The 12,771-nt window shown below is 34.9% G+C and overlaps 1 protein-coding gene across 1 annotated transcript in view; it reads left to right on the forward strand.

Moving 5' to 3' along the window:
- The first annotated feature begins 1,172 nt into the window (after positions 1-1,172).
- The window catches only part of LOC143228975 (XK-related protein 6-like), a 103,301-nt gene continuing 91,702 nt past the window's right edge, over positions 1,173-12,771 (forward strand). Inside the window, exon 1 of the mRNA XM_076460530.1 lies at positions 1,173-2,106. Coding sequence (XP_076316645.1) covers position 2,106 — 1 coding nt within the window. The 5' untranslated portion in view covers positions 1,173-2,105. The remainder of the gene's footprint in view (positions 2,107-12,771) is intronic.

Below are 12,771 nucleotides of genomic sequence, written 5' to 3' on the forward strand. Positions count from 1 at the left end.
TTTTCCTTCTTCCTTGAAATTGTGCACTCTTCACTCTTACCTTTCGTGTTATTTAATGCATTTTTGTCTTTTCGTTTGATTTGCATGTGATTCAGCAAATGGACAAAGGTCACCAAGTCCATTTAACTTTTCATTCATCCCCAGTTACAAAATATAATTCTTTCAGTGACGACTCACAAATGTTTTTCATCGTTGCTCGTGAGACATATCTTAAGTGTTGTCTTACAGAAACAAGTATTACATGCGCAGTATTTTTATCTTCCAGCACATTGATTTACTGGTGTTACATTTCCAACAGCAACGTTTAATGTTTTAGCTGGCACAAGTGTTAAAACAGGCCCACTTCCATCGTATTTCAGCAACTGTTAAACAATTTAGTGTTACAAGTGTGTCAGTGGCTCAAAATCATCATTCTCTGGTGAACTTTTGTATTTATTTAGCGACAAATTCTATTTCTTAGCCATAACTAAGCTAAAAATTCTGAATCTGCCGGGCGAATTGATGTGAGTGAAGATCTGAAATTTGTGCACGAGGCACGACCTAAATTTTTTTCGAAGTAAATGAAGGTAAAGTGATCATCAGAATGAAAAAGGTAAAATACAAACATCACGTGCAGATAAGGTAGTTTTTCATGATATTTTTATATATCTTTGTTTCTTTGAGTAACATTCCAGAATTCAATTAATCTATTAGAACGAAGTATCATGATTAACATCCAGCCTGTTTCAGTTCAAAGTTGCTGATTGTTTCGTATTGATTTCTATCGAGAAAATTAGCTTTTCTTTTTTTTCTGTTTGGAGAACCACAGGAAGTATCCCAAAATTTAGATTGAAAAAAATAATTGTGATAACTTCCTTCATTGCCACCTAACCAAAGATTGAGGCATATTATGTCAGTGTAGCACCATTAAAGCGAATGTCATTGTAACACCATTATATTACGTAAGTTGAGAGATATCTCGATGCCCGTCAGGCTAGATTCTGCCACGACGATAGACAAACCAATTCCGTGCTGAATCAGGAAAATCGAAAATGGAAAACTAAACACGAAAGTGTGAGAAAGCGAGGGGAAGGAATTATGAAAACCCATAATTCCATGCAGAACGAGGACTTAAGAGAAAGCTCTGTATAAAAATCAATAGAAAGACTACAGCAACTGTAGAAGGTAGAGCAGTGGCACGTGCTCACGTACATTCTAGACATCGATGTAGAAACAGATTTACTTTATAGACGTAGATAGAAGAGGCCAGAATAACAACAATGAAGCATCCTGTTGTTGGTATCGTATACTATTAATAACAGAAATGTGTTCTATTGGTTTCTACGTATTTATTGGTGGGCCAAAAAATACCTAACATTGACAAGTACGGTTTGGAAAACGAATGTTAAGCTGCTGAGACGAGTTAGAAAATTGTTATAAAATATTGTTTGTCTGTGAGTTCAGAAAACGTGGGTATGTAAATCACATAGTACGAGTAATTACCTATTCGTACTCAGTTTAGTTTACCTGCTTGGAGAATTTGAATTTATCCGAATGTAATGTAAACTGGTTAACTTGAAGATACAAAAACCCTCGCTTGTCGTGCATACTGATCTCGAATTGCACATCCACAATCTGATATGATACAAGTTAACATAAAAGATATTACGTGATGTAGTTAATTAAAAAAACAACTGGGTAACTTATTTATACGTTACCGTAAAAACAGTTCAAATTCTATTTTACGTTTATCACTTTGACTTGAAAGTGCCAAATATCTTGAGAGAAGATTTTCAGACCACTTTGTCAGGAATCTAAATATTTTGTATCTTAGTGATCGGTTCTGGTAGAGTGATATCTGGATTTTTTATATATATATTTTTTGTAAGCCATGCGTAAGGTTATATAAACTGATTGTACTTCAGTGAGGACTTTTTGCTGCTTTGAGATCTTCCGGATAAGACATACAGTATAACTTCGTATTCTGAACTGTATATTCACGTGTAGACATGTGACGCCTAGGGTCATATCGTGTCTCGTATTTATAGAAATACGTCGTTCCAAAACTAACAGATTCATCTTCATTCCTGAGAGAGAGGGAAAAGGATCTTTGCACTTGGTCACAAAGTAAGTAAACGTTTATGTGTACTCATTAATAGATTGTTTCATGAGCAAAACGTATTAAGAGAAATACGTTTAGACCTTTAAGAGTCACTTCGATTCCTCGAGAGCAAAATCTTTGTTTAGATCGACCAGATAATGCACGTACAAACAAAAAAGCGCTTTCCAGAAAAAGAGAAAAACTATAAGGGGAAACAGTACATAAATAAAGCACATATAAAGGCATATATTCTTTGAAGCGTTGTTAACATAAATATTATGACATGAATTTTCAATGTAAAATCGAACCGAATCTTCAATCCGATGGAGGGTCCTCAGTCTCAGTGAGTTTGTTCATATGAGAGGAGTTTCTATAGCACACCATAACAACACTGTTTCCTGCTTTATCAATAAGAAATATTGGAATTTCTTGTAATGATACACACATACATATTTATATATATATGTGATTGCCTTTATATTAATAATGTGCTAGGTACTTCAAGTTCTCGAGTCTCATGAATCCGTTTGTCGTACTAATACATTCTCCATATAATTATTTAGCTGCATAACTGGCATGGATTGACCAAAGATATATTCATTTGTCGTGTTGTGAGTTGATTAACAATCAAAAGGTTTGAAAAACCAAGTACTACAGCAGCTATTATTGTCTAAACAATACACGAATAACTGTTTGATACAAACTCAGAAATAATTACTTTCTAAACAATATAATAATAATAATTGTTGTCTAAATATTAGTTACATATTTTTTTATAAAGTTGTAATGAATTTTAGAAAAAAAATGTAAACAAATTTTATTTCTTATTGCATCATTTAATGAGTAAAATTAATTATATTTTATCATGAGACATTAGTGTTAGGCCTACTATATTTTCAAACAATATATTCTATATTTAGACCTTTAGGAATTCTCAAGATTTAGAAGAGTTTATAATAACATTTCAACCACTATATTAGTTATATCCATTGCTAACCGACATTCGCACCATAACATCTCTTGTTATAAAAAAAATGGCTTATATGAATGGTGCTTCAACCAATTCTGTGTTTTATGCATACTAGCAGGCTTCAAGGGCTCTGGATTGAGTGAAACAGCAGTGGATTTGACGAATACAGTATGGTTGGAATATTAGTATTATACGCTCTTCTAGTACTTAAAACTCCTTTAAAATATAGATACAGAAGGTAGTGATTGAAACTGTGATAGGTCTAATACTACTGTCTTATGATAGCCATTATTTATTATCATGTCTCGCCAGCTTGTTAAATGCATTCATATCATAACATTTCTGTAGTGAGTAACTCAGGCGATCATTTTCTTGAAATTCCAAAGACATTTCTTCACTAAGGTTAGCATTACAATACAAACTTCGGAACCAATACTCAGGCAGAACTGTACGATTGGCACTTGGAAGCAAAATAAAGAAATCTTATAACTATGAACTTTGCTATAGGCATAAGCGATTTGAAAAACCATTATATTTAAGACCAGTTTTTGTCCAACTTAATATCGCATTTCATATCTGCTTACCCGATGTCTTCAATTTTATTACATATTTTATATAGATATTTGTCCTGATATAAGTTTTGGTAGAGTACAGATGTCTATATAAATGTAATAGTAGTGTCTGTTGTATGTCCACATAACTATTTCGCTTCCTGAAGATGGATCTTCACCGAAATTGGTATGGAGATTTGTTGGGTTCATGTGGAGATACTGTAAACTTGCATTTTAAATCTATTGTTTCACATAGTTCTTTACAGTTATATATAAGAGAAGCAACTTTTCGAGTCCTAATGTAACCTTTCATTAATCATAGATTCACATGCCTTCCGTCCGGGAGTGGGGGGACTTCAGCTAATTTCCCAATTTAAATATAAAAATAAGCATTCAACAGTTTCAATTACTGTTGCCCAAACAGTGTTAATGTAATAAATACGTCATGGCTTTCTCCAGATTACTAATGTAATATATTCTATTGTTCTTAAGACAGTTAAAATTCAACCGTTGTGACTTCAATATGTCTTGATTTTGACATGCTCTTCACGAAACAGGGCCCACCGTGGCCAGGTGGTTTAGACATTCGACTCGTAGTCTGAGGGTCGCGGGTTCGAATCCACGTCACACCAAACATGCTCGCCCTTTGATTCGTGGGGGCGTTATAATGTCACGGTCAATCCCACTAATTCGTTAGTAAAAGAGTAGCCCAAGAGTTGGCGATGGGCGGTGATGAATAACTGCCTTCCCTCTAGTCTCACACTGCTAAATTAAGGACGGATAGCGCAGATAGCGCTAGAGTAACTTTGCTCGAAATTCAAAACAAACAAACATTTATTTAATTTTCACGCAACAGCTAAGGTAGAACAAGCGTTAATAGTTGTACTAAAAACTGATCTATTCTGTAGCCATCACATTTAATAATAAATAGTTAAGGTACAACAAGTGTTAATAGTTGTACTAAAGACTGATCTATTCTGTAGCCATCACATTTAATAATAAATAGTAAAGATACAGCAAGTGTTAATAGTTGTACTAAAGACTGATCTATTCTGTAGCCATCACATTTAATAATAAATAGTAAAGATACAGCAAGTGTTAATAGTTGTACTAAAGACTGATCTATTCTGTAGCCATCACATTTAATAATAAATAGTTAAGGTACAACAAGTGTTAATATGTACTAAAGACTGATCTATTCTGTAGCCATTGTGTTTAATAATAAATAGGGTAACAAACAGGAAAAGAGTCGTTGGTGTATCAGCTTGTTTGTGTGCAGTTTTCGCCATTATGCGCAGTCTCTTTGTGATCCATCATAACAATCCCGTCCGGTTTATGATATATTTAGATACTATTATCCGCTTCTAAATGGTGGAAAATGATATATCTGTTATTACAGAATTGTTCGTTTTCTTCGAGCCGCGTTGCTGTACTTGTCGTTCAGTTCTGTATAAGTATAAAAATTGGAAATAATTTTAATTAAAACAACCACCAACAAAATTGCGCATGCTCGTTGTCTTCAATTTTTACAAAGTTCGGTATTTAGAGCTTGCCTGAGGATAGCTAAAAGCACTAAAAAGTGCTCTTTAAGTATTAATTTCAATAACTTTTTCTCAGGTCCTATTTCTCAACAGGTTAACAAGTGTTCTTATGAAAAATGAAGTTGTAGAATATACTCGAATTATCCTGAAGTACTTTGAGGAACACAGAAAACTTCGAACATGAGATAAGATAATGTTACTTAATTTTCAGCGCCATTTAGATATGTATTATTCAAAATTTCTAAATATTAAAGTTGTATTATATTGTTTGTTTGTTTTTTTGAATTTCGCGCAAAGCTACTCGAGGGCTATCTGCGCTAACCGTCCCTAATTTAGCAGTGTAAGACTAGAGGGAAGGCAGCTAGTCATTACCACCCACCGCCAACTCTTGGGCTATTCTTTTACCAACAAATAATGGGATTGATCGTCACATTATAACGCCCCCACGGCTGAAAAGGCGAGCATGTTTGGTGCGATATGGATGCGGACCTGCGACCCTCAGATTACGAATCACACGCCTTAACCACCCTGGCCATGACGGGCCTTTGTATTATATGTTTAACGTGTGTCAAACAATTGCTGTAGATGATTAGAATTGTGTCTTGTGGAGTTTGTGACTCATAGTTTAAAATGTTCAAAGATCAACCTAGAAAAAAAAATTCATATTTAGTTGCACTAAGTTAGTTTTCGCGTGATTGACTTAACCAGAATTTAAAATTTAAGATATTTGGTTAGCGATTTCAATGTCTTGATAACAACAGTTTTGAGTCACGGAATACTAAAACATTCTTATGTAATACTAGTCTTACACTGCTAAATTAGGAACGGCTAGCACAGATGGCCCTCGAGTAGCTTTGTGCTAAATCCAAAAAATAAATAATAAATAAACAATGTCACTGTGAAACTCACCTTAAATATTGCCCGTTACGGCTAAATTAACAATAACGTAGTTTAACTTAATGTTTTTTGACTTAACTTTACTAACTTAACCTGCTTTCACTTGGTCACCTACATATATTAATATTGTGCAACTGAGGCCTAGAACGTTCTACACACTTTAAGAGGCTATAATGTAACAATACTCACAGGAAATAAGAAAAATGGAGAGGTTTCAGAAATGTAACTTCATTTCGCAACAATGAGCGACACAATGTACCATCCGCATGAACTACATGACGAAATTTGTTGTAACAATCGTTTTTAAGATAAACAACTTTCAACAGTCTTGTTACAAAACCTAAATGAACTCACCAAATAAGACTAAGTAATAACCGTTACGCTAAATAGCCTTGTATATCCAAATATTTCAGCTAAAAAACGAAACCAAAACATATAGTTTAGATATTCAAAGTGTGAACACATTCGTATTAGATCTTTTAAATAGATGCAAAACATGTGGCAAAAGTTTGTTACTGTTGTTGTTTTTTTAAAGCTCGTTCAATGTATGGTTCTGGAAGAAAATGTAGACTTAAAAACAAACTTTCACCTGGTGATTTAGAAGATAAACTAGAAAACAAAACACTTTATTGATAACTTATAAGCCTACTTACATGTCAAAAGTAACCATACACATTAAATGAGGCCTAGAAATTACTGTCCCAGTACATCAGTTAATCTCTATTTACCTGAGTAACTGCTGCTATTTTGCGAGACAGTTACTTCCTTTATGTTAGCAAACATCTTGTATATTATTTATTTGCTGCTCTCTGGAAAGCTTGGCAGTTGAAGTAGACGAAAAGGCTGTGTTCCAAACATTCACATTAGGTTTTTCAGATAATTGCATATATGCTTGGCTCTTAGATAGACAATCCCAGCCCGTCGATATTGTTATTTGTAAAACAGACATATCGGCTGTATCCGTCCTGTAGTCGATCATCATTCCGTTAACAAAGTATATTGTCCAAAAGTCCAAAACAAACAACTACCATTCCTCTAAAATTACGCATTTAAGATCCCTTGGCATCTATGACACCTTAATAAACATGCATACATTAACAGAAAAGTTCCACTTCCATCATATTGAAACTTTGCACACAGTTGTCCACAGTTAGTATAATTATAGTTAAATTGTCCACCTGCTAGATTTCAAGCCCATATTTGACCATATTTCGAAACAAAAGGACATTGTAAATTTAATATCAGCCACCAAAATTCAGTACTGATAAACTTTACACTAAGAAAATGGATTCGTTGTTCAAGGGTTCGTGCATGTAGTGCACACCCCAATTCTTTAAAAGGGTTCAATCCGCAGAAAACAAGCTGACGGACTTCATAAATATTACATTTCCATTATAAGCTTGTTTAGAACTTTGGAAAGATGATTCCCGTTAAACCTGCAAATCTGTAGGCTTCAATATCTTCAACCAATCTGAACTTTTTATCAGATGTTAAACTGTTTTTTTTTATGTTACTCAGTATATTTTTCTAATAGATTAATTTTACTTTGACCATCTTAATGCGGTTAAATGTTTTCATATCTCAATCAAATTTCGTATATGTTATTTCATTAAAAATTACATAAGCTGATTAATTATAATTTTAATAATAATTAAAATTAAGTTCCACATTTAATAAACGCTATCTTATTACCTTATAGATTTAGTTTATAATTTTCAGTTACATGTTCTTACTGTACATAATAAATAAAAACACATATTATACACTATTAATTTAGTACACACGGTGTGTAAGACATACATTATTAATTTAGTACACACGGTGTGTAAGACATACACTATTAATTTAGTACACACGGTGTGTAAGACATACAAGACGCATCTTCAATGAAAAATTAGGCACGGGTGCACAATTTTGAAATTGTTAAATTAAAGTTATAACTCATAACTTGTTTGTTTGTTTTGAATTTCGCGCAAAGCTACACGAGAACTATCTGCGCTAGCCGTCCCTAACTTAACAGTGTAAGAGAGAAGGCAGCTAGTCATCACCACCCACCGCCAACTCTTGGGCTGTTCTTTTACCAACAAATAGTGGGATTGGTTGTACATTATAATGCCCCCACGGTTGAAAGGGTGAACATGTTTGGTGTGACAGGGATTCAAACTCGCGATCCTCGGATTACAAGTCAAGCGCCTTAACTACCTGGCCATGCCGGCCTAATTTATAACTTAAAACCAGTGTATGTAATTAATGACTGAACACAAGGTAATTTTACCTTAGTGTGATCGTATATTTTATACCCTACACCTCTGGTTGGTCTTGGCATATTTATTATTACTTTTTCCATGTTCTTATTTAGCTGCTCTTGGTGTGTTTTTTATTCCGTACAAACGCACCTGATCCCGCTTATCCTGGTGTGCCCTCTTATCCTGGTGTACCCGCCTATTCTAGTGTACCCGCTTATCCTGGTGTATTACATTTACATCCTACTTTAATCCTGCACATACTAATACCTTGGCTGGTCTTGGTGTATTAGTTGTGCATTCTACCTTAGTTGGTTTTGATAAGTTTTTAGTTTTGTACAGACTCCAATTCTTTGGCTGGTCTTGGTGTATTATTTTTCTTTGTGTAGTACGTTAAGTTGCTCCACTTCATGATATATTAACTACAATTTGGTTGTTTCTATACTATGTGTAAAGTTTATTTAAATTTATGGTATTGTTAATACCATGAAATAATATAGCACCTTTCGTCCTGTATTGGCTCACCAATAAGTTTGAAATCTTATAACCCTTATATTCATGACTTGGTCCATGTTATGCAACTATGCTCTTAAAACATAATAACAAAGAAATTGAGTATAATCTGGGATAGTATATAAATACGATAATATTATGACTGCATTGTCCTTGTTGAATGTTAATTAATACCTTCCATATATATATATATATTCCAACCTTCTAAACCATTGTTACCAGGTCATAATATTGTGAATAGTAATCAAAAAGTGCTGCTTAGTGATTCGAAACGTACATGTAACTATATTAGACTGTGTTGTCTTCTGTCATGTTTACATCTTTACAACATGTTATGACAAATCAATTCTTATTTTAACACAACGATAGTTTCATATCGATTTTCTAAACTTGTTGATCTGTGTTTTGCCTCCTTTACTTCTATTTGAAAATATCTACGAAACAACGAGTAATTCCAGCTGTTGTTGTTTTTTTTATAAACCAGGAACAGGTAAAGAATTCTGGAAGTTCTGAAGTGGCGAAAAATTCACAGAACGTTACGAAAATATAGTGTAGGTCATTCTGTAAAAAACAAAACAAAAAAACATTTCTTTAGATGCATATGTTTATTACGGTATTATTTCCATCCATCTTTCTAAATCTTTTACGCTGTTCTGTTCTATTTGAAAAAGAGTTTCACTAAAGATGAAATATTTGATGTTTTTACGAATATTCCTCAGAACCAATCCCAGAAAGACTATCCTGCCCGACAATATCAGAATGTGACTAAATACTATTCTATCCAACAGTATCACAATGTGACTAAAGACTGTTCTATCCAACAGTATCACAATGTGACTAAAGACTGTTCTATCCAACAGTATCACAATGTGACTAAAGACTGTCCAACCCGACCATATCATAATGTGACTAAAGACTGTTCTATCCAACAGTATAACAATGTGACTAAAGACTGTCCAACCCGACCTTATCAGAATGTGACTAAAGACTGTTCTATCCAACAGTATCACAATGTGACTAAAGACTGTTCTATCCAACAGTATCAGAATGTGACTAAAGACTGTCCAACCCGACCATATCAGAATGTGACTAAAGACTGTCCAACCCGACCATATCAGAATGTGACTAAAGACTGTTCTATCCAACAGTATCACAATGTGACTAAAGACTGTCCAACCCGACCATATCATAATGTGACTAAAGACTGTCCTACCCGACGATAGTGACTAAAGTCTACAACAAAACAACTAAATCTTTCATTTATAATAACACAGAAACAAGTTACCAAAGAGAATCAGTTCTTTTGGAAGTTTTCAGACACGATAAGTATTGTACAGCGTCTACAAACCAAGTAACTTCTTGCAGTACGTTTTTACATTGCACAACTAACGCGTACGCCAACAGCACTTATAAAAGTGAATAGAATAAAAGAAAATAAAAACAGCAGAGCAGTATTCTTGTTGAATATACCGTTACGTTTCTCCAGGGAAAAGGACAAGCATCAGTACATCTCGTTGCTTGGCTTTTATGCCACGCACGGAATCGGCTATGTTAAAAGTTTCTTTGGTCGTGACTGCTGCTTTCCCCGTCTACGATGACGCTAATCGGTCCCGAGATTGTAGTAGATCATCTGGAAAAGCGTTGTTATCACACGTGTTATCAGCGTGGGGTTATTGTACATCATATCACGGGAACTTTATCCCAGCATGTCGTCTCTCGTTGGAGTGCTGGCCATCGTATTCAACAAGATTTAATGTAATATTATAACTGAAGCCGGCTCTTCTTTTACACCCTGGCGTCCAGTGTTTCACTAATTCCATCAGTTATCGTTGGTCGACACAGCTTAGCGTTTCGTCGTCCACCATCTCTTTTTTTCTTGTGTGCGTGTGAACGGTCAGCGAAGCCATCGAAGTTTCACGGAGTTATAGCAGAGTTTTCGTAAAACGTCTGTGACTCGCGACGTGGAAACGGAAGTTGGACGGTCGTCGCATTCAAAATGGGAAATGGAAAAGAGCAACAGAATACGAGAAATTTGATAAAAATGCTATTGCCAATTTAACAATAGCACAATGGAAGATGTCATTGACAGCAAGGAAACCCACCTGGTGAAACAATGCATTCTAGTCATTATAAGTATTACAGATGTTAATATTGGACTTAATTAGCTATTCTCGTAATAAGAAATATATTATTAGTTACGATACACGTAAGTAGCTTGTTTTGATCAGAAGAGAAAATAATATTTCCTCATAAGTGAACAGTAGAGAATATAGAAATGATCATGTGAACAGTATAGAATATAGAAATGATCATGTGAACAGTATAGAATATAGAAATGATCATGTGAACAGTATAGAATATAGAAATGATCATGTGAACAGTATAGAATATAAAAATGATCATGTGAACAGTATAGAATATAGAAATGATCATGTGAACAGTATAGAATATACAAATGATCATGTGAAGAGTATAGAATATAGAAATGATCATGTGAACAGTATAGAATATACAAATGATCATGTGACATTCATGCAGAATAAGATGTTATTAAGTAAACATAACGTCACTGAATGCATAGCGGGACAGTTACTGTCATCTTGGTAACCACTCACTCTTAATAAGTAAACATAACGTCACTGAATGCATAGCGGTACAGTTACTGTCATCTTGGTAACCACTCACTCTTAATAAGTAAACATAACGTCACTGAATGCATAGCGGGACAGTTACTGTCATCTTGGTGCAAGGTGGGTTAAGGCAATCGACTCGTAACTGAGGATCGCGGGTTCGAATCCCTGTCGCACCAAACATGCTCGCCTTTCAGCCGTGGGGGCGTTATAATGTGAATGTAAATTCTACTATTCGTTGGTAAACGAGTAGCCCAAGAGTTGGCGGTGGATATTGATGACTAGCTGTCTTCTCTCTCGTCTTACACTGCTAAATTAGGGACGGCAAGCGCAGATAGCCCTCGTGTAGCTTTGCACGAAATTCAAAAAAGAAAGAAAGTAGACACGTGATCAGCAAAAGACGTAGTGTATCGTCTTATCAGTCCTGTATAGTTTAAGTGGCTGTAAATACAAAATTAGAAAAGTGATGAATGAAATAGTGTTCCACCCTCAATAACTAATCACTCGTAGTTAATTAGGCCCATTGTGATGGATGCGGTCAGTTAAAGGTCACGGTCTTACTTTTAATAATATAAGTAGCCGTGTCAGAAGCGAAATATCATAATGTAACAGTGTTTACATCATCCTTGAGAACTGTCAATAAATAATGACTGCATTTTCATAAGAATGTGTGTAAATACTCTATGACTCGTCACAATAGAAAATCATTCCTACCTCACGCAATGTGTATTATTGTGAGATGCTTAGTGCCTTACAGTCATATCTCACGCAGTGTTTATTGTCCTGATGTGGGTTTCCTTGTGCCTTATAAACCTACCTCACACACGTTTACTGTCGCAGTATAGATTTTCTAGTATCTTATAATCCTATCTCATGCACTATGTAATGTCATTACATGGGTTGTCTAGAAACTGATAGTCTTACCTCCCGTACTTTATTATCGTGACGAGCACATCCAATCTCACACAGATTTCTTATTGTAACACGCGTTTCCTGGTGTTTTAAGAGTCCTATCTCATGCAATGCGTATTATTGTGTCATGTGTTTTCTAGCGCCTTATAGTCCTACCTCAATGCACTGTTTACTGTCGTGACATGGGTTTCGTAGTAACCTACAATGAATACTTGTCACGTGATCGCCATGAAAAATGTTAGGTAAACTTATTGGGCTTCTTTTATATCGACTGTTTCCATGGGAACGAAAGACGTGTTAGGTAATGGCGCATGCAACGTCGTCAACTCTAATAATAAACAATTCAAGACAGGTAGTTTATCACAATTTGTAAGCTCTCTGGAGGCTAAGGTGAAAGGTTTTTGAAATTCTGAAAGTAAACGTGTGTTTCATAT

This window comes from Tachypleus tridentatus, chromosome 1 (genome assembly GCF_004210375.1).
Source record: "Tachypleus tridentatus isolate NWPU-2018 chromosome 1, ASM421037v1, whole genome shotgun sequence".
In the NCBI taxonomy this organism is placed as follows: Eukaryota; Metazoa; Arthropoda; class Merostomata; order Xiphosura; family Limulidae; genus Tachypleus; species Tachypleus tridentatus.